The sequence below is a fragment of the Myodes glareolus genome, chromosome X (assembly GCF_982192425.1).
Source record: "Myodes glareolus chromosome X, mMyoGla1.1, whole genome shotgun sequence".
NCBI lineage: Eukaryota > Metazoa > Chordata > Mammalia > Rodentia > Cricetidae > Myodes > Myodes glareolus.
Window position 1 is genome coordinate 126890260 of NC_142053.1, and position 25098 is coordinate 126915357.

The 25098-nt window shown below is 46.9% G+C and overlaps 1 protein-coding gene and 1 non-coding gene across 3 annotated transcripts in view; both read right to left on the minus strand.

Moving 5' to 3' along the window:
* Fgd1 (FYVE, RhoGEF and PH domain containing 1) overlaps positions 1-25098 on the minus strand; it is a 45229-nt gene that overhangs the window by 16695 nt on the left and 3436 nt on the right. For both annotated transcript variants that reach the window (XM_085684618.2, XM_048441602.3), the window contains exons 2-8: positions 7561-7734; positions 6840-7017; positions 6272-6713; positions 4771-4860; positions 3948-4096; positions 1432-1588; positions 1192-1330 (exon numbers count right to left, since the gene is read on the minus strand). In XM_085684618.2, the coding sequence (XP_085540744.1) occupies positions 1192-1330; positions 1432-1588; positions 3948-4096; positions 4771-4860; positions 6272-6713; positions 6840-7017; positions 7561-7734 (1329 nt within the window). The remainder of the gene's footprint in view (positions 1-1191; positions 1331-1431; positions 1589-3947; positions 4097-4770; positions 4861-6271; positions 6714-6839; positions 7018-7560; positions 7735-25098) is intronic.
* LOC125405261 (U6 spliceosomal RNA) lies at positions 22998-23109 on the minus strand. Its single transcript, XR_007233519.3, has one exon. It is a non-coding gene; the product is annotated as a U6 spliceosomal RNA (small nuclear RNA).

Below are 25098 nucleotides of genomic sequence, written 5' to 3' on the forward strand. Positions count from 1 at the left end.
CTCAAGTCACACTGGCCCTCTTGTTGTCACATTGATACACTTACCTCTACCAACTTGCCCATCTCCCCCTGCTTTGGGAACTCTACATTTGCTAATGTAGCTGCCTGGAACATTCCCCTCCCTTTGGCCCCTGGCAACTTTCCTGTTATTCAGGTTTGGGTTCAACCATCTTCCCTGCACAGAAGTCACCCATTTAAAGTAGACTGCCCAGCTGCTCTTACATCACTCTCTTCCCCAAGTCACACTCAGCACCTGGCAAAAATATTCCTGTGTACTTGTCAATTTTGCTTATTGCCATCTGTCCAACGAGAATATGCACTCCCTAAATCAAGGACCTCATCTTTGGCTCAGCTCCCCATTTCCAGTGCCTAGAACAGTGCACAAACACTTAGCTGTTATGTTAATGTTGTATAAATGAAAATTTGAGTTTAAGAAAGAACAAGTGGGCTAGACTCAAGAGCTCTATGTGGGGGTCTAGCCCTATACAGATGGGGTGGATATGAAAGGAATCTAAACCAAATTCTTTCCTAGTGGTTCAGTGAATGAAGACTGAGTCTGAGGAAGAGGAGGTATCTTGACCTATAGATCTAAACCTGAGAGGCATAAAACACGGGGACACAAAATCTGGAATAATCAGACTAGAAAAACAATTATTTGGCTTCTGGTCAGCCTTGAAATTCCTTAGGGATGTTCATTCTTGGGAATGGCCAGTGGGCCTGGAGTGGAGTGCTAACTCTGGAAGATGGAACAATAGAAATCTGACTCGATGGGGCTTTGACTCGGGAACTCACTCATGGAGAATTTAAACAGGCTTGGCTTGAAGGAGTCGGGCTAGGCTCTTTCATTACTCCAGTACAACTTCATTCAGAGATAAATCTTGAGTTCAGTCTCGGGAATACATGCCCCCCAAAGAATCATACTGGACATGTCCCTCAAGACCACATAGTTTTAGTCAGAAGCTCCTAACTGGAGTTTTCCTAGGTAACAAGGCAGGGTAATGAACTTGGAGGTTCATCCTGAAATCTCCCCACAGAGCCTCAATGTAGGCCTTTCAGTTTAGAGATTCTATTCTGGGACTGAATTATACAACCTTGGAAGTCCAACCCTGTGAATGAAACATGGAGTCCAGCCTCAGATGTCTGGCCGGCTGCCAGTGTGGGGAAGCAGGGAAGGCTTAGGCCACACACTCACTCTGGGCATCCTTGCTGTCCGGGGAGCCATGGGGCAGCTTCAACAGATAGTCCTTGAGAAGAAGCTCATAGCGGGGGATGCGCTGCACGGGCTCCAGCATGTGGTGCTGCAAGGTCAGGTTGCCACAGGCTTCCTCCTTCTGTGACAGAAGCACGAAAGCTCAGGGATGGCTAAAGGCCTCCCCCAGGTCCCTGTATACCTTTTTCCCTGTAGCATGTCTCATCCAGCTTCAACTCTTACCTGCACTTCATGGATGATGACTTTAAACTGTGTGGAGCGCTCTGTCCATGTATTGACCAGCTCTACAGCCCGGTCGAAGTTCTTCACATACTCGCCATACATCTTGAGAAAGGGTGCCAACTTCTGCAGGATGTCACCAATGCGTGGGTAGCGGTCCCTAGAGTAGAAGCAGGGGCTGACATGGTCCTGCTGATCCTCCCACAAGTCTCCAACCTCAGGAAGAAAGCCATTTTTCAACTGGCTTACTTCTCTGGAAATGCTGCTTATATTACAGGTCAATGAGGCTGAGAGTCTCAGTTTAATCCTTAGCCTAACTGTCCTGCCTAAGCACCAGAAACTATACCACCCTGAAACACTTACTCTTGTCATACTGTAAGGCCACTGATCATTGATTTGTGCCCAGTCTTGAGCTGGGTAGTGCCAGGGACACGGTGCTGAGCCATACCCAGTCAAACCCTGAGAACTTTACTGTCTTGTATGGTAGGAAAAGTAACTTGGTCTTGTTGAACTCTTGTTGGCCACAGTGCGATGTGGCAGACAAAGCAGATTTCAGGTCACAGGATGATAAGGGGCATGTGGGAACTAGGCTTTATGCTAGCCCTCTGCAGTCACAGTTTTCTAAGAGAGGCATACTTTATCCTGTGAGTGGACAGAACGTGGAAACAGTTTTAAGCAGACAGTGGCACAGCCTGCTTGTTGTTGGTGGTGCAGGCACTATAGTCTAGATTGGAAGAGGAGAACCCGAAGGCCAGTCAGTCCCTAATCCCTGCTCTTCTCCCTTGAACATTCGCTTCTCAAGTCATTACTTTACTCCTGGGCTAGGCTCCATCCATGTGTCTGCATCCCCAGTCTTTCATTCTCACCTTTACCATGGCACTGATAAGAACAGCAGCTCAGGCCAGACATGGTACCCACACCTTTAATCCTAGCACTTGGGAGACAAAGGCAGGTGGACCTTTGTGAGATCTAGGCCATCTACTTAGTGAGACCCTGTCTCAAAACAGAACAAAAGAACAGCAGTTCATAATCTTTAAACACTTACATGCCAGGATTTTTTTAATCTCTCAACATGTATTATTAAGACATTTAATTCTTAAAAATAATCCTACAAGGTAGGCCATTATTATTGTCCCCATTTTAAAGACAGGTGAACTTGAGTACAGCTCAGTGGTGAAACACTTGCCTAGCATGTGTATGGCCTTCAGTTTAATCCTTAACACTACAAAAAACAAATAAAAATACATGCATGGGCCGGACTGTGGTAATGCATGCCTTTAATCCCAGCACATAGAGGCAGGTGAATCCCTGTGAGTTCAAGGCCAGCCTGGTCTACAAGAGCTAGTTACAGGACAGCTAGGACTGTTAGATAGGGAAACCCTGTCTCGAAAAACCACACACACACACACACACACACACACACACACACACACACGAATAAAGATGAGGAAGTCAAGGTATAACAACTTAAGAAACTTGCTTAAGTTTAGCAAGTAACAGAGGCAAAATTTGAACCTAGTCATTTTATCTTTTATTTGTTTGTTTTTTTTCAAGATGGTTTATCTGTGTAGCCCTGGCTGTTCTGGAACTCACTGTAGACCAGGCTGGCTTTGAACTCAGAGATCCACCTGCCTCTATCTCCCAAGTGCTAGGACTAAAGGCTTATGCCACCATGCATGGCTCATTATAGCTCTTAAACTCACTTTTTTTTTTATAGATGGAGTCTCACTATGTAGTCTAGTTGGCCTCAAATTCACTGATCTGCCAAAGACTCCCTAGTGCTGGGAGTATAGGCATACAACACCATAACAACTAAATCTCAACAGACATGTTTTGTCTTAAATTTCATGATGATGATGATGAGTGGGTATGTAAGTGTGTGTGTGTGTGTGTGTGTGTGTGTGTCAGAGAGAGAGAGAGAGTGAGAGAGAATGTGAGCACATACAGCATGTGTGTGGATGTCAAAGGACAACTTCATGGAGTCATTTCTTTCCTTCCATCTTTACGTGGGTTCCAGGGATTGAGCTCAGGTTGTCAGCAGCAAGCACCTCTACCAATTGAGTCATATCATACTCTTAAGAGCCCTGCTATTCTGTTGTAGCATTCTAGGTCCTGGCCTATGTTCCACATTAGATTGTGAGGGCCTAGAAGGCAGAGGCTGGGCCTCTTGCACAGAAAAGAAGGTAGGTAAAAATGAACTTATTTTTCCAGGGTAGGGGTAGCACACACCTTTAATTCCAGCACTTGGGAGGCAGAAGCAGGAAGATCTCTGTGAGTTCAAGGCCAGCCTAATCTACAGAGCTAGTTCCAGGACAGTCAGGTCTACATACTGAGAAACCCTATATAGAAACACCCCTGCACCAAATGATGTCGGGGATGGAATTCAGGGACTTGCATAGTCTAGGCAAGGATTCTTCCACTGAGCTACATCCCAGCCCAGGAATGAAATCCTATGTATACATCTGGGCTTAGCATGCAAGTTGATGCCAGAATAAGCAGACTGGCTCTGGAGCCCTCACCATTCCTCCATACGCTTCTCTAGCTCAGGCAGCAGGAACTGCTGGTGGAAGCAATAGATGGAGCAGATGTTAGAGAAGATGCCATGGACAACATCAGCAGGAAAGGAACTGCGATTCCGAGCCTCTTCCAGCAGCCGGGCACAAAACACCTGTGGAGAATGACAGCCACGCTCAGCTCACCTGAAACTAGAGCTCAGATGGAAAAAGGGCAGCTTGCAGGTAAGGGCAGGATTTGTGGGCAGCTTTGTGCATTTCTGAGATCAGTACTGGTCTTGAGACGGAGAAGAATGGGAATGGAGAGAAGTACAGGTCACCAAGATTAGGACTTGGAGTTAGGGACTGAAACGATGCCAGGTTAGGACCTGGAGCAAGGTCGGAAGCCAATCCAGGTTCAGAGAGAAAGGTGGAATAGATAGATCCCTTTATTTTAACAAATATTTATGGTGTTTAGTGTGTAAAGCACTGTCCTGGAGGCTAGGACAGAACCGTGGGGAAAAAAAAGACCCATACCCTCAGAGATTCTAGTGGATGTGGGGTCAAGAATTAAAATGAGGTCCATGGGGAGGGGATAAATTCAAGATGCAGGCAAGAGTAAGCAGAGTCAGAGTCACAATCACAGGGCTAGTACACATCCGTTAAGAGTTAGAAGTGAAGATTAAACTTGTGAACAGAATCAAAATCGGCTTCAAGGTCAGCCAGAGACCTTACCACTTCTGGATCTGATCTTAATTTAATGGTGGAGTTAAGTTCAGGCCCTACCATTTCCTCTGTGGAAGCTACCTACCACATCCTGGGGCCCTGGAACCCCAGAGGGATCATTCACCTGATCCAGGAGATGGAGCCTGGAAACATAGGCCTTCTCGGTTTGTAGAAGCTCATTGGCAATATGGAAGACCTTCTGCTGCACAGTCAGCTGAAAAGGAGAAGTGACCTTTGAAACATCATCTCTGCCCTAACCCCGGCTCCTTCTATCCATTTTTCTTCCCTCTCTCCTTCCTTCCCCCAACTTATCTCACTCACTTAGCAGTTATTGCTATGTACCTCAGGGTGCCCTCAAACTCTTGAACTGAAGTGACCCTCCTACGTCAGTTTCCCCAATTGGACTACAGGCAATGCCATTATGCCTGCCTCCCCTTACAGAGTACACATGATGCTCTAACCTTAGTACCACACCCTGAAATAACCCCAAACTGATTCATAAAGCTTCCTGTAGCTTCATCCCTGACTCCTAGTCACTCAATTCGGAAGACATGAACTTCCTGGTGAGCATAGTTTGGTGGTTAAACAGAGAACTAGAAAGTCCAACTTCCTGGGTTCAAATCTCAGTCTACCATTCACTTGCATGTGTAAGTTGTCTGATTACTTCTGATTTAGGAGTCCCATTACAAGGACAGAGCCTATGTCCATTTGTAATGGAGACAATTTCATTTATTTTAATTTAATTATTGCAATATTAAGGATTAAACCTGGGGCCTCATGCATGCTAGGCAAATGCTCTACACTAAGCCACACTCCCAATCCTAAAAGATTTCCTATAAATAAAAACAGAACAGACTGCAGATTCCAGTCTCTAAATATCAGCTATTTATTCGCTCATTGAGTTCGTTGTCAGCAAAGCTTGCTGAGTATGTGGGCTGTGAGAAAGGTACAGAAATACAAAAATGGCTAAGATCATGCCTGTCGGCTCACTTTCTTGTTTGCAGGCTACACGCTTGCTGAGCATCGTTTCATCTCAGCACTCCCTGGCCCCATACTTGAGCTTGGTTCTGGTAAAGCAGGTATTCTGGCTGAGACCTTCCTTGTGTGCAAGGACACCTTCTGAAGCAGCAGATAGGGCGTGGAAAGGGTTCCTAACTACCAAGTGCTCCAGGCCCCACTAGGCTCTGGCTCTGTGTCCCTCCTCCAGTTGCTAAGTAGTCTCTTTGGTATGAGAGAGTTTCTGTCATACAAACAAGGAAATGGAGGCTTGTAGTGAAGAGTGGAAAGGGAAGAAGAGACGCCCCCAGTATCACATAGCTATGGGTCAGGAAAAAAACCGAGATCCATTAGTGGTTCTCTGATGAAAGTGAAACCACCTTCCTAACTAATTAATTAATTCCTAATTTAGAATGAGGCATGGCCATTTTGGTGGTCATAGTCATTTGGAAGAGGAGCAGAGTTTTGCTACTGGTCCTCCACACTGGGAAACCAGGGGTGCCAAATAGACTAAATGGAAGCAATGCCCTGTTTTGAGAAATACCAGGCTGGGGGAAGAACTAAGCACAGATGCCAGGCTCTTGCTTTCTCTGCATAGTCCTCCCTCTTGGATAACATTAGGTCAGTACCTCCACAGACTCCTGTCTCTCCAGTGGGGGCACTGGAATTTCTCTTTCCTTCTCCTCCTCTTCTTCCTCTTCGTCTTCCTCTTCCAGGTCACTGTCAACTTCCTGGGAGCCAGGCCGGTGGGGGTCGGCCAAAGCTACTGGCATACTAGCCAGGGCAGGGGGCCCAGGACAGAGGCTGTGGCTGGATGGCCCGTCATCACTGACAAAGCAGGTCTCTTCACTGTTGGATGGCGAGCTGATGCTGTCAATGCCGCTGTCCCGGTTAGGTACCTTCTCACCATCCCGGGGCCCAGGAGCCAGCAGGAACAGGCAGCGAGAAGCCTCACCCTCAGGGAGCTGGGACACTGTTGGCTGCGGGGGTGGCTGTGGCAACATGGCTGGCTCTGGGGGAACTGGGCAGGGGCCAGGGGCTGGCCTATCCGAGGCGACAATCACAGGCTCTCTGAGGTGGGTGATGGACACACATGGAGGCAGGGTATGAGCTTGACCAAGAGGCCTCTCCTACAACTATCCCTTCCTGTCCCAGATCCACCCTTTGCTCACAGGGTCCTATAGGGATCGGACTCACCTTTCAAACTTCTCAATCAAGGAGGACACTGCTGCAGAACCGCTGCTGGCCTCAGTTCTTGGGGCCAGACCCTTGGCCACTCTAGGGTCTGCAGGCAGAGGGCGTGATGGTGGCGGAGGAATGGGCTCAGGTGGAGGAAGCATCCGGGGCATCTGCAAGTAGCTGGGCTTTGGGGGAACTGGAGTGGTGGATGGGGAAGAAAGGAGAGAGATCACAGGGCTGGTTAGCATAGCCAGGCTATACCTAATTTCACAAACTGCAGAATCTTCTGTTCTGTGCTAGAGATCAAACCCATGGCCCTGTGCATGCCAGGTGAACACTTTTCCATCGAGCTATATCCTCTGCCAATTTTGATTTGTTTAGCTGGTCTTTTGAGACACTCTTACTATACAGCATTGCTTACCTGGTACTAATGGCACTAATAACAGCTCTGAATGCAACGATCCTGTCTCAACCTCCTGAGTGCTGGGAGTACAGGCAACTGCTGCCATCGCTCCCCACCCCCCTTTTTGCCTGAAGTAGGCAAGTAGGCACAGAGCTGGACGAGGTGAAATCCCAGTAGGGTGTGTCAGCCACAGGCAACACCTTTCTGCCCATTAGATAGGTATCACTTGCTGCCCCTCAAGATAAGGGCACTTCCCTATTCTGTCACCTGTTAATTTCTCCTTTCCTTTTGTACACCTCTCTGGTGTATTTCTCTCCTCTTAATGGAAGCACTTACCCTGTGGCTTTGGGCCTGGTGCCCGCTTTAATGGTGAAGGACGTGGGCCGGGGGTTTCAGTGGGAGGGCCTGGATCTGAACGAAGCCGTTGGGGGCCTTCTGGATGAGGCTCCAGACTCTGGCCAGGGTCAAGGGACAAACTTTTAACCAGGATCCGGTTTCCCTGGTGCAGCCCTGTAGAAAGGGAGAAACTGGATGTGAAGTGACTGATTTTACCCAAGGGAAAATAGGAAGTAGCATATCTTAGCAGGTATCTAGAATTAGGCTCCACTGAGCCCTTTACTGGACACACTGTTTTGCCAGGAAGCCCTTCTCCTAGGCCGTAGAAAGAGAACCAGGCACAGGGTGGAGACTGGTATTTCATAAAGAAATAATAGTTCACTGGGATTAGCATATTGACTCCATGGATGTTGGTAGATAATTAAGGACTTAAACCAAACTCAGGAATTTAACCAGTTTGAGAATAGAAGTAAGTACCCTGAAGTTTGTGTACATGCCTATGGCTCTGATTTATACAGCCATTCTTCATCTGTTAATTATTTTATTATTTTTGTTTTTTTGTTTTGTTTTGTTTTGTTTTAATTTTTTTTTCCCGAGACAAGGTTTCTTTGTAGCCTTGGAGCCTGTCCTGGAACTAGTTCTTTTAGACCAGACTGGCCTCGAACTCACAGAGATCCACCTGCCTCTGCCTCCTGAGTGCAGGGATTAAAGGCGTGCGCCACCACCGCCTGGCCAATTATTTTATTATTTTTGTTTGTTTTTGAGACATAGTCTCACTATGTAGCGCAGGCTGGATGCAAACTCATGACAATCTTGCTTCCCAAGTGCCAGAATTATAGGCATAAACTACCATTCTTGTCTTCTTAATCCCATTTGTTTTGTTTTGTTTTGTTTTTTCGAGACAGGGTTTCTCTGTAGCTTTGGAACCTGTCCTGGAACTAGCTCTTGTAGACCAGGCTGGCCTCGAACTCACAGAGATCTGCCTGCCTCTGCCTCCCGAGTGCTGGGATTAAAGGCGTACGTCACTACCGCCTGGCTCTTCATCTCATTTCTGAAAGCCCTGAGAATATATGAACTTTCTTGTCTAAAATTTTGTAGAGCTAAGTGTCTTTAAAATTATAAAACTGAGGCGGGCGGTGATAGCGGCACACACTTTTAATCCCAGTACCCAGGAGGCAGAGGCAGAGGCAGAGGCAGAGGCAGGAGGATCTCTGTGAGTTTGAGACCAGCCTGGTCTACGAGAGCTAGTTCCAGGATAGGTAGGGCTACAAAGAGAAACCCTGTCTCAAAAAGAAAAATGATAAAACTGGGAACGAGGGAGTTAGCTCAGTGATAGACCACTTGTTTAGCATTTGCAAGGCCTGGGTTCCAGACCCATTGTACATGTGTGTCATAAGAAAATATTTTGCTTCTTAAAATCTCAGAGTCCTACCAATTTGTTTTACTTTGCTCTACTTCCACATCCACCTCACCCAACCCACCCCCAGTATCCAGAATGCAGGTACATGAACAGTTTTAAAGCAGCAAGTAGCTAGCTGGGCGTGGTGGCGCACACCTTTAGTCCCAGCACTCAGAAGGCAGAGGCAGGCGGATCTCTGTTAGTTCGAGGTCAGCCTGGTCTACTGAGTGAGTTCCAGGACAGCTAGGGCTACACAGAGAAACCCTGTCTTGAAAAAACAAAACAAAAGTAAGAAAGAAAAGCATTAAGTAGCATATTCAGAAAAAGAGGAATCATTTTCTTACTTTCTCCTTCCTTAGCATAGGACCCCTAAGCTTATGGAAGTTTGTTTGGGGCCCTGGAGAATATGATGATCACACTTATAAGGAAAGACTTAGGCTTGGGATACAATGATTGACCCCCCCACAAGTCACATGTCCCAAGTGAAAGAGTATAGGATTTGTGTGGTTGTGGCTGGTAGGAGGCTGTGGGATTGCCTCAGAGATGATAGAGGAATCAGGTAGGGCTAGAGAAGAGTGGAAAAGCCTTAGATGCCAGAATGAAGAGCTGCTCATTTTTTCTGTGGTGAAGGGGGACATGAAAAACGCTGTGTAGGGAGAGATGCATGTGATCAGGAGCGAAGACCAGGGAGTGAGCACGAGGCAAGAGCTCCTGGAGCACCAGGCACAGCAGCACGTGCCTATAAGCCCAGTACTTAGGAAGCTGAAGAAGCTGAACAAGGACAGTAAGTTCAATGCCAGCCTAGGATACATACTGCAAACCCAACTGAAACCAACCAAACAAGAGGTCCCACATACAACTAGCACACAGTGTGAGATACACTGTGCCACAGCCACATGGCATCTCATTGCAAGGATTTTACCCTATGTCAGTCTCATGAGTGGGTCTACTAAGTCACAAAGGCACATGGAATTTACAGTGATTTACACAACTGCCAAGTTACACAAACTAAAACCTCCAAAACACATGTCTTCACTCTCCTGAAAGCCTGGGCCCACACTATTACATGGACTAGCAGCTACAATTCCTTATGGAATCGTCAATGATAAGGTCAAGCACAGTCACAAAAGCATACAACAAAGACACAATGGCAGTCCTATCATCTCACAAATCACTTAACCACATGCCATCATATAACTTTATATGGCACTTTATATTACTCAAGCACAGTTTCACCAAGTTACAAAGGTGTGCCATTTACATTACAGGATCCTGAAGTTTCATATATATCATTACCATGCCTTTGAATATCTACAAACATAGTTACAAGTATCATAGTTACCACATAGATCCATTACACCAGGTCAGAAAAAAACCACACACACAACATCAAAACAGCCTAAGGTCATAAACCACTACATACCCAGAAACATAGACACAAGTCAGATATACATTCCATAATTTACTAGGTCACATTCTTGCAACAAACATGTCCACGGTATCTGAGGGTCCTAGCTCAGAGTTATACACAAATATAGTCACAACACAGGACACTTGCCTCTTCCTGCTCTAAACAAAGGGTCACATGCTGTCTTTTCACTGAGACATCCATACCCTTCCTTACAAGGTCACACAGGCAGACAGTTGCAGGGGATTTTAGGTCTCTTAGTGTTGGAGGGAAGCCAAGGGTTCTAGAGCAGCTTCCCTGAGCTCCTGGCCTCATCCTGGCTACAGACCAGCCAGGGAGCCATGGAACCTTCCCAGCCTGAGAGAACATGCGCTCTAGATCCTGGTCCCAGTGGGTTCCTTCTACCCTGTACCTGGCTTTGGGTGGTTTCCTCCTGTGCCTTCCCACCTGAACAGGTAGGGCCGAGCCTGTGAAGAAAGGGTGTTCTTCTAACCTCTGGCCCAGTAGAGTGGCGTATCCTGCCCAGCTCAGCACATCTTGCTTGGCCCTGCCCTGTCCTCTCTCTGGGCATAGGGCTGAGGAGGATGAATCACCTGGAGGGTGGTACAGGTGTAGACACAGTTGCAAAGACACATGGCCAGAGGAAAAAATGATGATGGCCAGAGAGCTACTGAACAAAGCCAAATATACTGCCATGTTGTGGGATATTTGATCACACTGTATGAAAGGTGCCTTCCGATTGGTTTAATAACGAGCTGAATGGCCAATAGCTAGGGAGAGAATGGGCGGGACTTTGGGGGAGACAGAGGAAGGGGAGATAAATCTAGGCAAGCAGGAGGCACCAGTGAGACCCTGAAGAAGTCAGATGTGCCATACTGTGGAAAAGTAAAGAGCCACATGGCAGAATTAAAAAATATGGCCTAATTAAGTTCTAAGAGCTAGTTGGGGACAAACCTAAGCTAAGGCCTAGGTTTCAAAATGAATATTAAGTCTCAGTGTGTTGTTATTTGTGAGCTCGGGGTCAAAGAGAAGTCCAACTACACTGCCACCCAGACCTCTAGAGATGTGCACAGGTGCCAGGGTCCCAGGGGTTCTCCAGCTGCTTCCCAGATCTCAAGGCCTCAAAGCAGGTAAGCTGCCCTGGGCAAGTCCTTCCCACCAGGTCAACAGCTGGGTGGCAGGGCTCTTGTGGGGCTTGTGCTGCTTCTCAGAGTGGGGTGGCCTATAATTCTCCATGGCTCTGCCCTGGCCATTCTCTCCTCTCATTACCTGCCTGACCCTCACATGGGAGCTGCACTGGCTGCCTTTCCACTCTGTGCCTCCTCGTGGGCAGGCCTATAGAAGAGACAGCTGAATGAAATTTAGACTCAGGGGTACCCTGGAGTCTCAGGTAAGGGAGGCAGTGATTTTCTGCCTGATTTCTTGTGCAGAGATGAAGACAAAGAAAGACGTGTTGACTAGCCCAAGTTCATACAACAAGATAATAGCTGATTTTCATGAAGATGGCTTCTGGTCTGAGTTCTTTTCCTAATCCTGCTCTCCAAGCCCTAGGAGACCTGAGAAAAGTATTAAGAAAAGCAGTGTGGCTACTGAAAGAGATAGCCCTAACCCTGCCCTCAAGACAGCAGGGCTTCGGTTTAGGAGTCTGGGTATGGCCAAGGTAAGGTACCACTGAGGGCAAAAAGATTCAAGATCCCTGTCTCCTACTTCCGTAGACTTTCTTTTCAGTTTCTCCTGTTTTCCCTCAGTGTCTCCCTTCGTCCCAGGGCTTGCTCTTCTTGGTGGCCTCTTCTTACACAACCTAGTGGCAGAACTTTCCATAACTCCTTTCTACCCATGGGAAAATATAAACATCTTCACTAGGTCTCTGTGGCCCTTTATGGCCCTACTGAACTCTCTGGCATCCCTCAGTTTGCTCGAGTAAGCTAACTGTTTCACGGCTGCTAGACTCTGCCCAGACCGAGAAAATCTCATTCCTGCCCTCAGGGGAGCTACTAGAGTAGGGCCCACTTCCTCCTTTCTAAAAACCACAGTGTTTCCTACTTCCCCATCCGTCCCACCCACCTAGATCCTAGATTGGTTTTCTCCAGACTAGTTTTCTTGTGGCTGATAATTTACAACATTTGCTAACACACTTATGCCCACATCCATATCCCCATTAAGGCTCTCGACTAGCGCTGCTCCTTCCACCTTTGGTTCTACCAGAGACCCCACTGTTTCTCACACACATAAAGTTCTCATAAATCTTACAACACTCCATACCATATGCCAACCATGTACAGTCATCTAAGACCCAGACAGAACCACAGAGTCACCCCATGGATCCTAGCAGTGTGCAGTATGCTCAGCCCCACATGCATTATACAGCCATTACTGTACTCCCATATCCCTTAGCAACAACAGGAAGCATACCCTGAGCATCCTAGGAGTTGCCCACATACTCCCAAGCTCAACTGTGAAAGTGGGGTAGACACTCTCTTACTTTACCTCTACAACCTCTAGGCCCTCAACTGGCTATAAGGGCAATGTTTTTTGGTTTTTTGCTGTACATACATACATGTGTGTGTGTGTGTGTGTGTGTGTGAGTGTGCAGCATACACTAGGAAAGAACTTTACCACTGAGATCTAGGTCCATGAAATAGCAATAATGACCTTTACACTTCAAGTTATACAACAAAAGAATAATAATAAAAACAGCATGGTACTGGCATTGGGAACACACATAAAAACCCACAGGTACCTGAATTTTTGACAAAGAGGCCAACAATAAACACTGGAGAAAAGATAGAATAGTCAAACTGGATAGAGACATGTAGAAGAATGAAACCAGAACCTTATCTGCTGGCATGGATGTGAGGAAGGGGAATATACTTATTCACTGATGGTGGGAGAGCAGACTAGTGAGGTCACTATGGAAATCACTGTGGAGGTTCCTCGAAAACCTAGAATAGATCAACCATATGATCCAGCTATATCACTCTCGGACATAGACCCAAAGGGTTCTATATCCTACTATAGGTACCTGCTCACCCGTGCTCATTGTTGCTGTAGTCACAATATCCAGGAAATGGAAGAAGCCTGGATGTCCATCAACTGGTGAGTGAATAAAGAAAACGTAGTATATTTACACAATGGACTATTATTCAGCTGTTAAGGAAAGTTTAATTCACAAGTAAATGAATGGTGCTAGAAACAAACACTCTGAGTGAGATAAACCAGAACCAAAGACAAACATTGAATGCTTTCTCTCACTTCTGAGTGTTAGCTTTGAATCTTCAGATATGTCTTATCTCATTTGGAGACGGTAGTCAGGAAATTAGTAAGAGGCCATGCAGCGGGCTTTCAATGGGAGACAGAACTCAGTGATATAAAGGGTTAAAGGGGGCTGGGCAGTGGTGGCACACACCTCTTTAATTCCAGAAGTTGGGAGGTGGAGGCAGGGTGGCAGGGCATAGGAGGGAATAATTCGATATGATATTGAACTGATTCCTAAATCCTTGTTGATATACCCACAGATTATTGTACCTATCAACCCTCATCAAAGAAGAATACACACACACACACACACACACACACAGAGAGAGAGAGAGAGAGAGAGAGAGAGAGAGAGAGAGAGAGAGAGAGAGAAACAGAGTTACTGTTACAGTCCTGGCTATCCTGGAACTCACTCTGTAGACCAGGCTGGCCTCGAACTCAGAGATCCACCTCCCTCTGCCTCCCAAGTGCTGGGATTAAAGGCGTGCGCCATGGCCACCTTGTCAAAGATTCTGTTTTTAGTAGATGGTGATTAACACAGAGATCCACAACTGGTCAAGGTGCAAAAAGTAAGAGAATGCGCAGTGCTCAGCCCTGAATGGGATGGATGGATGGATAGATGGATGTGACACATATATTTTTTCTTTCTTTCTTTTTGAGACAGGGTTTCTCTGTAGCTTTGGAGCCTGTCCTGGAACTAGCTCTTGTAGACCAGGCTGGCCTCAAACTCACAGAGATCCGCCTGTCTCTGCCTCCCAAGTGCTGGGATTAAAGTGCTGCCTCCTACTGCCTGGCAATGGATGTGATTTATATATCACAACCCTTCCTCCCAAGGCTTAGGAACATTGTAATGGGGGGGGGGATTTTAAAGAGCTAGAGATGAGCTGGGTGGTGATGCACGCCTTTAATCCCAGCACTAGGGAGGCAGAGGCAAGTGGATCTCTGTGATTTCGAGGCCAGCCTGGTCTACAGAGCTAGTTCCAGGACAGCCAGAGTTGTAACACAGAGAAACCTTATCTTAAAAACAAAACAATAGAAACAAGAAAAAAGAGCCAGAGGTAGTGAATAATGATAAGAAAACACTATTGCCCTAACCCAGAAGGAAAGTTCTACAGTCTGCAAAAGACCTGCACAAGGTCAAGTCAGATAAAATCCCAGCACTGGAGGGGAGGTGGGCACAAAGCACCAGGTCCCACCTCAGGTGAATAGCTATCGGCAACTGATAGCTACCAAGAAAGGGAGAGTCGGTTTTCTTTTAGAGTATAGTCGCTGGTAGATCAACCATGCTCCAGTGGAAGGCCACATAGCCAAGAATATTTGGGCAGCACAAATTGAACTTGATGGGGTTAATCAAAAAGGACAGAAAGCTGGGTGAATAGGGAAGGGGGGTGGCTCTGGGAGGAGTCAGGGGAGAGGGGTGAGTATGAACAAAACACATTGTATAAAATCTGCAAAGAACAGAAAAAAATACCAAAATATTCAAAATATTGGTTTTGATTTAGGCATGTGCCTGTTTGGCAGGTGCCCTTAGGACATGTTTCTGGGTTTACATGGCACGGCAGTTCCAGCTTCTAGCTGAATTCGAGGACAAAGACTCCTCCTCTGGGCCATTCTCACTGGAACCTGACCCTGCTTCTCCCGCATCTCTTTCTGGAAAGTTCAGCTGCCAGCTCTCCCTCCTTCCCTGGCCAGCAGCATCCTGTCTCCCTTCTCCCAGCTGTAGCCTTGGCTTACTCTCAAGACAACTATTAGAGCTACAGACTGAGCCTTGCTGTTAACTCTCTGATAACCTGGGACAAACAGCTTCACAGCTATGGACTCCTTTCCCCATATGCACACTGGGGACGATACGTGTGTGCTGTTCCTTGTGAGAAACTTCTGAGAACTAGGGAGAGCAACACACAGGCCCAGCAGTTGGTTTTCCTCAAAGATGATGCAAACTCTTCTTAGTAGCTCCCCCAATTTTTCCTTTCCCAGCTAAGGGGTGCTGCCGGGGAACAGCTGGAATTTCTGAGGTTGGAGCTAGGCAGCAAAGAGAACAGAGGGAGTGGAGGAGAAAGGACAGCAAAAGGGAAGCCCTCTGGGAAACCAGGTCTGCAGAAGGAAGAGAGTCTCAGCTTGAGGGAGAAGGGAGAGACTGAGGGCACAGCTGCCCCCAACTCTCCCCTCCCTGCCCCCCAACATAAATGGGCCTCATCTCCACTGTCTCGGGCCACCTTCAAAGGAACACTGCATCCAGACCCTGCTTGGTCTAGCAGATGTTCACTTGGAAAAATGCAAGCGCACAGCTCTGTGAAATGTGTTCTCTATAGGAACCCCAAAGGGAATCCAGCAGTTCCTTCTCAGAAGTCTACTTGTCTCCTGTCTATAAGGGTCCTGTAAAAAGTGGGGTGAGTTCAATAGTGCAAAGATACTTTGAGAAAGTGGGAGCTTGTCTGGCAAGCAACGAGCTTCCCAAGGACTGCACTCTCCTGCCAAACAGGTTTCTGTAAAAGGTCTCTTTGATTTTTTTTAATTTTGGTTTGTTTTTATGAGACAGGGTCTCATTAATATAGTCCAGGCTGGTTTAGAATTCACTGGGCACCCTAGGCTGACCTCAAACTCATGATAATTCCCCTGCCTCAGGCTTGCAAACACTGGGTTTAGAGTTGTATACAACCATCCTCCTTCAACTTTTTGTTTTTGGTTTTTTTTTTGAAACAGGGTCTCATATAGCCCAGGCTGGCCTCAAACTTAAATGAGAACAAACTTGAACTCCTGATCTTCCTGCTTCTACCTCCTTGTTATTGTTTTTAAGGTTCCTCTGTAAAAGGAAGAATTTTGGTAAAATAAAAGACATTTCTTCAAAATGGAGGGATATTTTGTAAGTGAGGAGAGTTCTACAAAAGCCCACTATAGAAACCGGGTGGTGGTGGTACACACCTTTAATCCCAGCACTCGGGAGGCAGAGGCAGGCGGATCTCTGTGAGTTCCAGGCCAGCCTGGTCTGCAAGAGCTAGTTCCAGGACAGGTTCCAAAGCTACAGAAAAACCCTACCTCAAAAAACAAAACAAAACAAAAAACAAAAAAACCAAAAGCCCACTATGGAGCAGATGGCCGTCAATAAGTAAAAGACTGACAAAGGAGAGAGCTTGTCCACAAAACACAGGAACTTCTTTCTCATAAAGGGAAGGGGAGTTCTGTATCGTGGGTAGCGTTGTGTGAAGTGGGGCTTCCGCAGAGTAAGAGAGCATAAAGTCAGAGGGACCAATGGGAACGAGGTAACCCATCCACTACACGCCTCACAACGCTACAGACAAAATCCACCCCTCCATTTTTACAGGAATAGTGCCTAGTATTTCAGAGCTTCCAATATTTCAAGAGTTCTCTGTGGAATCCCTAATTTTAAAAGTGAGTGGGCTGCTAGGCAGTGTTGGCACACGCCTTTAATTCCAGCACTCGGGAGGCAGAGGCAGACAGATCTCTGTGAGTTTGAGGCCAGCCTGGTCTACAGAACAAGTTCAAGAACAGCCAGGGCCATTACATAGAGAAACCCTGTTTTGAAAAAAAAAAAAAAAAAACAAAAGAAGCGCGCAGGCCAATTAAAACAAAAAGAATGAAGGGCCAACTTGTTGGTTCTCCTATTAAGTAGTTATTTAGGTCTCTTATACTTTGCTGTTTACCTTTTTAAAATTTGTTAATCTATCATCATCATCATAGAGGGGGATCAAAGGATAACTTTGTGAAGTTCGTTCTCTCCTTCCACCGTTACATGGGTCCTGGGGATTGAACTCAGGTCAGCAGTGTTTACACAACAGGCTTTCAAGGCAGGTGTCTTTACCCACTAAAACACCTTGCCAGGCCTGCTGTTTACCCTATATTGATATGCTCTGGCCCTTGGACAGCAGCCCTGGAGGCCCCTTTTTTTAATCCCTTGAAAGGGCCCAGACTCTTCTGGGATGTAGAATGTCAAGGAAGCTATTTCATATATTATTTGTCAGGCAGTCCCTGAATTGAAATCTGCCTTTGAGAACTGAAATTCTTCATATAGAAATTATTCATATAAAATTCTCTAGAACATAAGCTGTCATTTTTTTTAAAAGACAGGGTCTCTAACCTAGTCTGACCTCAAAATCCTTATGTAGTCCAGAATCACCTTAAATTTATGATCTCTCTGTCTCCATCAACTGAGTATATGTCTGACCTTGCAGCAGGGTCCTCTTCTTCCTCAGCCTTCTCAGTCTCTTCCTCCTCCTCCTGTTCTGGCAAGATCTCAATTTGTAGCCTAGAACTCACTATGTAGTTCCAGACTGGTCTCAGAATCCTAGTGATTCGACCTCCAGAGTGCTGGGATTACAGACATGACCTGTGCGTGTGGTTTCCACGGTGCTGAGGAGCCCCAACACAGGGCTTTGTGTTTGCTAGTCAAGTACGCTAAGGAAACACACCACCAATGGAGCCGCTCCCCACACACTAAGCTGTTATTTTTTAATAGATGACATGAAGTATGGAAATCCAACTGCTTATTGAACATTTATTCTAGGTCAGGCATTTTGGGTTGACACTTTCCTGTGGCATGCTCCTAATAACTCCATGAGCTATTAATTCCATTTTATACATAATGAAACAGGTACAGCCAGGTGTGGTGGTGACACATGCCTTTAATCCCAACACTCAGAGGCAGAGGCAGGTGGCTGTGAGTTGAAGGCCAGCCTGCTCTATATAATGAGTACCAGGCTAGTCAAGGTTACACAGTGAGAACACGTCGCAATTAAAAAAAAAATAACAGAAAAGGAAAAGGAAGGGAGAAAGGAAGGAGGGATGGAGGGAAGGAAGGAAGGAAGGAACGAAAGGGAGGCATAAAGCAGCGAAGTAACTGACTTGAGCCTACACGGCTAGAATAACTGAGCTGCAATTGACCCTGAGTCTGTCTGCATGTAGTCACAGGGCAGGTTTTGTGTGAAGTTGCTGAGCTGGGGAAGAAATCAGACTTGGAAGGAGGGAGAAAACAACTTTCTAAAGGAGGTGCTTTTAAGTTGAGCTGTCCCCAATAGGATGTGTATTTCTTTCACACATAGATGGACTCCGGATAGTCGTACCAGCAAGGGAAGAAAAGTAGGCAAAAGTGCAGATACCTGGAAAGGTGCGTGGATGAAGCATGTGATTAAAGGTCAGAGTAGGCTGGATTTGCAAGAAGGTTCTAGAATAGGAAGAACTGGTATGAAGTGCCAAAAGATGCTACCCCAGCCACCACTCTTAGAACACTGACTTAGGAGGGCAGAGTGACAGACAAAGAAACAGACGAAACAGGCAGACCCATAGAGAAGCAGCTAGAAACTTCCAGGGCTAAGACTGAGCCAAATGACTTAATCTACAGCACACAACACACAGTGATGCAAAGACACACATGCTTATTATATACAGACACACAAACAAACTTACACACAAGCATCCACAAAGAAGAGTAAGACACAAAACAACCCATGGAGACTAAGACTGCCAAGAGGACAGGCATACAGGCAGACAGACACGAGAGAGAGAGAGAGAGAGAGAGAGAGAGAGAGAGAGAGAGAGAGAGAGAGAGAGAGAGAGAGACACCTCTGCCACTGAAGAACTGAAGAGCACAAGTAGCCCGTCCCTTTTCTATCTGCTTGATTGCTATGAAGGGCCTGGCCACCTCCTCTGGTCTTCGCTGGACCAGAGGCCAGTAGCTCCACCCCTGGGAGGAGCTGGGGACTTCAGAGGACAGGAAGGGAAGGGAGTGGAGCTGCAGCTGGGAGCACTGGGGACAGTAATTACCCAGTGCTAGGGCTGCCACGCTGGCTAGAATTACCCTCCCAGTGAGGACAAAGCCAGTGGAGGGATGATCCCTCTGACCCCTGTCTTGACCCCAGCTTGTCCCCCCAAAACCAATGCATCTACCCTCCCAGCCACTAGAAGTCTGGTTAAATCTGAGAACTGCCTACACAGAGGAATTATGAGAGGAGAGGGACTTTTAAAGAAAGCTGGACATGGTGGTATATGGAAGTCATGCTAGAACTTGGGAGACAAGAGGCAGAAGGACCAAGGCCAGCCCAACTACATAGTAAGTTTAAGGCTGGCCTGTACTACATGAAACAGTGTCTCTAAAAACAAACAAACCTCAATAAAAAAAAAAAATTCTGGGACAAAGGCAAGGAAGCACAAGGCAGGAAACCTTCAGAAACCCAGAGAGATATAAGAGGAAAGATAGAAAATGGGATGAGTCAGATGGAGACGGGAGACAAAGTGGTTTGCATAGGACATGGACGTTCCTGAGGGATGCAGGCAAAATGGCAGGCCAGGGCCATCTGTTGAACATGGCTACAATAGACCTCTGGGCTTTGCCTGTGGCATTTAATCTTTACAATAGCCCTAAAGGGGTGGGGATTACAAGGCATTTTATAGTTAAGAAAATTGGGGCACAAAGTAGCAAGACCACATGACACTTTCCAAGGTGGCAGGCATGGGTCTGGGAGAGGGCCTCTCCCCATCACTGCAAGAGGCATGACTCAGATCCCGGAAGAAATTCTCCAGAGAGAGAAAGTCCCAGAGACTGGGAAACTCACCCTAAAAGACATACAGCAAAAGAGACTTCCACCTTCCCTAGCCCCCTCCCCTGCTGGCTTGCAGTGTGAGAGGGGCTGCACCTCCACCTGGAATGGATTAGGTAGGGAGGCCCAGACTAGGGGAGCCAGGAAGACGCTGGAGGGGGAGTAGGGAAGGTGAAGGCAAAGCAAAGGAGGCAGCGTGGGCGGCTGCAACGGCGGCATTGGCCTTATGGGCTAGCGGAAGGGCTTCTATGCCAGCTGCAGCTCCCATGGGCCAGCCTTGCCAGTCCCGCCTTTCCCACTTTCCAGAGCAGACTTCTGCTCAGCAACTTAACCCTTTCCCTTTCAGGGCCACTGTAAAACAGAACACAGGAAGCGGGGCAGACAGCTGAAAGGGGAAAGGCAGCAGGATAGCCCACTGTGTTCTGGCAGCTCTTGTCACACACCTGTGACCTCACCATCCTGTCCTGACTTTGGGGCCCAGGAAGATACATCTGGCGCCTATTGTGCACTGCTCTAGATGTCTTAAGTTGGGGCTTCTAAGACACAGTGTATCCTAAAAATAACAAACATCCCTACCCCAGCCAACAGTTAGCTCCTCCTCTTGCCTTCCCCACTCCAGGAACAGCAAGCACCTCCATTCACCCAAGCTGTCCAAGTCACAGACTGGCCTCTCTCCACCATTCCTTTCTACCTTAACTCACACAACCAACCAACTCCCAAGTCCTGCAGACAGGGCCCTTTAGGAGCTCTAGAATCCATACACAGTCTGCTTCCAGTTTCTAACTTTCCCTCCATTCTCAGGGCCCACTCCAAGGCACTCTCCACAGCCCAGCCAGGCTTATTCTAGCCTTGGGGTGAACTCTGAACTCCAGAGAACAGGAACAAGAAAGCCCTAAGCTCATGAACACTGCCCCACACCCATCCTTGAGCCACAATGGCCTCTTGTCTATTCCTCGAAAGTGGTTTCTTCCGCCTGGGGCTTTGGCACATGTCGTTCCTGCAGCCTGAACTCTTTTCTCACATCTCCTTACCTCTGGCCATCTAGTTATCCTTCAGGACTGAACATTAATGTCTGCTCTGCCTCTTCTCCATGCGTTCCTGAAATATCTGTGCTGGGAATGACTTGCAATGTAGCTTTCCTGCTAGATGTGAGCTCCATGAGGACAGGGCACATCACAGCACAGATCGCAAAGTGGAGCACACAGTAGGCACTCAGAAGAGATGGTAAGAAAATAGCCTCCTTTCCCCACCTTTCTCTCTTACAGGTTCACAAAGTATTTATGGTTGTCAGATTGTATCCCAGGCAAATGGCATAAGCAATATTGGAAATGGGGAACCTGAAGCCCTGAGCTGGGAAGTGAAGCCTGAGAGTACAATGAATGGCGGATCCAGGAGTGCTAAGGTTCCTTCACTGGGTGCCCTATAACCTTGACTCCAGTTGTGCTGGAGGTAGGCCTTCCAGGTTCAAGGAACTGGACACTAGAGCCCTGAAGGACTGAGATTTGTGGCTTCAGGGGTGTCTGTTCTCTCTGCATTAAGGAACTTAAATCCAAGTGGCTAGCCAATGACAGGCTGCGCTTCCTGCCCTCATTCCAGACAGGTCCTAGCCCCACCCAGCCAGCGTCTGGCCAGCACCACATCTGCCTAAGGCATTTAGCTAACTGGCTGCAGAAAGCCACTGCTTCTGTCTGTGTAGGGTACAGTTAGCTGTCACTCACTCTTGAGGGAGGAGGGAGCAGAAGCTGGGACCTCCTCGGACAGGGCATCTGAAAGTGCTGAAGAATGAGTGCCATCAGCTACATTTAAAACTTTCAATTCCTTTAATCGGGGAAAGCCCTTCTGCCCACCTACCCAGTCTTGATTATTTTATTGTCTGACTGAAAAGCTCCAGCTGACTAGGAAACAAATCTAAGATGTTTCCTCAACCTACTTGGCTCTCCAACAATCCTCCAAATCTCACCACTTAGTTCAGCCTGAGACCCCTCTGTTTTCCTCCAGGAAACAAGACAAAACAAAATCTTCTGAGTCTCTCAGATGCACTCACTATGGAAAATAAGGAAGGAGCCACACAAATATTTTTCTGGCAATGTTTGATTTGCCTTTCAATTCTTTGCAAAAGCCAGCTATCCCCACTGTGTGTGAAATAGGCCTCAGCTCTGTGCAAATGTTTTTAAAGCTGCCATACACAAAGAGACTTATCAGAATGTGGCTTTTACTGACCTCAGTATATGCCTTCAAGGATGCAACAGTTCCTCTGGACCATACATACCCTGCATAAGGGCTACCTGGTGGTCTATGGTATATGTTGGTGGTGAACACTCCCAACCATCTCTCACATAGAAATCTTTCTGGAGATTTATAATGCTAAATCCAAATGTCTGCTGACCATAGCTACCTTGCTATCCTCCTAGGCCTCAAACTCAGTGAGTGTCAAACACAACTCATCACATTTTCCTAAACCCACTCCTTTTGTGTAGATGGCTCCACTATCAACCACTAGGTCACTTAGCTGGTTTCAGAAAACTATCCAAAACTGTCCCGGATTCTCCCTCCTTCCTTGGCCTCTACAGCCATCACCAAGACTTATCCATGTTGGCACTTAAATATTCTTCTGATACACTTGCTACAATTTAACCTAAGTTACCATTACCTTTCACAAAAGATATATGACACCCACAAGTTTGTCCCCTTCATGAACTTCCACGTTTTTTGTTTGTTTGTTTTGTTTTTTGAGACAGGGCCTCCTTGTGTAGCCTTGGTTGTCCTAGAACTGGCTCTGTAGACCAGGCTGGCCTCAAACTCACAGTTCCGGAGTGCTGGGACTAAATGCATGTGCCACTACCACTTGACTTAATGCATGTCGTCCTTGCACAGGGGCCATGCCAATCTTCTCTGTATCACCCCAATTTCAGTATACATGCTACTGAAGTAAGCACAGGCTTCTGCTCTTTAATCCCTTCCATCCATTTTCCATGTGCACCCATGAAAGCTTTTAAATTCTAGCACCCAGCACATCATTTCCTCATGAATAAGCCCTGGATGGATCCCGCTTGCCCTCAGGACAAAGTCCCTTTGCTAGCCTTTTCCCTCCACTCTTGCCTAGTACTGGTCCCCTAATCAGTGTTTGCGTGTCTTTGCTGACACCAGACCTTCTAGCTGAACTGATCCCCATATTTTCTAGGTCTATGAGCCTTAGTAGACATACTTCTAAGTCCCTTCCCACGGGACAGGACAGGGCCTTGCTGATACCAAATTTCTTATGCCTAGAGTTCCAGAATCTTAACTGTCTTCCAATATAGTCAAACAACAAGCATAACAAAAGTAGGGGAGAAAAATAAACTGAGGCACCCAGGGTGTGTGTGCACGGGGGCAAGATTAACTCACTTTCTTACAACCTATGCTTCCCTTTTGGGCTTGGAGTGGGTTAAGGGACATTCATCTATGACTCTGGGAGGAAGACTTCAGAGACAAGGCTCATTCACTATAGGACCATGGCTGAATCACCGCCTCTCTGGGTCTCCATTGACTCAATTGGAAAAATGAGCCCTAGGCTATACACCAAAATCATCTGGAAATCTTTTGTTGCTGCTGTTGAGACAGGGTCTCACTATGTAACCCTGGCTGGCCTAGAACCCAGAGACCCTCCTGCTTCTGCCTCGAATTAAAGGTGTGTGCCACTACATCTGTTCCTTGTCTGAAAATCTTTCTTGAAACCAGATTTCCTGGATTCTAACTCCAAGGCTCTGAAGCTAAGAAGACATTTATTCTTCAAGGTCAACAAAAGATTCTCAGGCTTACTGAGAGTAGGAAACCCAGAATCAGCCAGTGTCTAGGGACTTCTGCAGCATTTAACTCTTTGGTCTCTGAAGATGTGACCAAGTAAGAACAAACTAGCCCTTTCTGCAACTTTCATTGGTTGTTCTCTCACTCCCCACAAAACAGCTGATCCCAGCACTCAGAAGGCAGAGGCAGGCAGATCTCTGTGAGTTTGAGGCCAGTCTGGTCTACAGAGCGAGTTTCAGGACAGCCTGGGCTACACAGAGAAGCCCTGTCTCAACAAACCAAAAATCAAACCAAATAAACAAACAGCACTAACATCAAATCCAACTTCTTTGGCTCCAAACTCTCTCCAAGCCCCAGCATGTGGGAAGACATTCTAGGCCTCAGCCACGAGGAATACAGTAGGACTTCCAAATCCCTATATGCATAAACCTTCATCTGGAACCCTCTTGATACCCTCTTTGGTATCTCACCAGGTTATCCCAGTGGCCCAAGGAAGCCTTGGGCTTTATCAGCCTAGAAAATGAGCATAACACTCTCCACCAGGAACTAGACAGAGGAACAAAAAGAAAGGGCCCGGAGGTAACTCAGCTCTTCACATGGATAAGACATAATTATTATTTTCACACCATCCACCCCCTGCTGCTCTGGGATGTGCCACTGGGACCAAAGGCTGGTGATTCAATAAAATCCTCAGGAGTCTGAAGGAGGAAGTCAGCAGGCACATGAATATCTTAACATGTGGGCTAATGCGTCTCTAGACCTTTAACTGAAGTTCAGGTCTCTGTCTCTCTCCCCCTCCTTTCTGCTCTCTCACCCTCCCACCACCAATCCTGCCCATTTTGAGCCAATTATAGGCAAGTCCTGTAGAGAGAGAAGCAAGTCACTTGTGCCTACCCCTGGGCTGGCTGTGAAGAGGGGGAGGCGGGCCTCTCACAACCCATGCTACTGTGAATCACATGGCCCAGTGCCCGCCTTGTCAGGACTTGAGAAATTCCTCGGCCTCTTCTTCAAAAGGGTTTTCTTTTTCTCTCTTCATGCTTTATTCTTTAAGTCCTCAGTGGGTAAGGACTTTGCAAACAAGAATCTTACAGACTCCTAGATATCATTCTCTAGATGAGGGCAACTGAGGCACCAAGAACTGA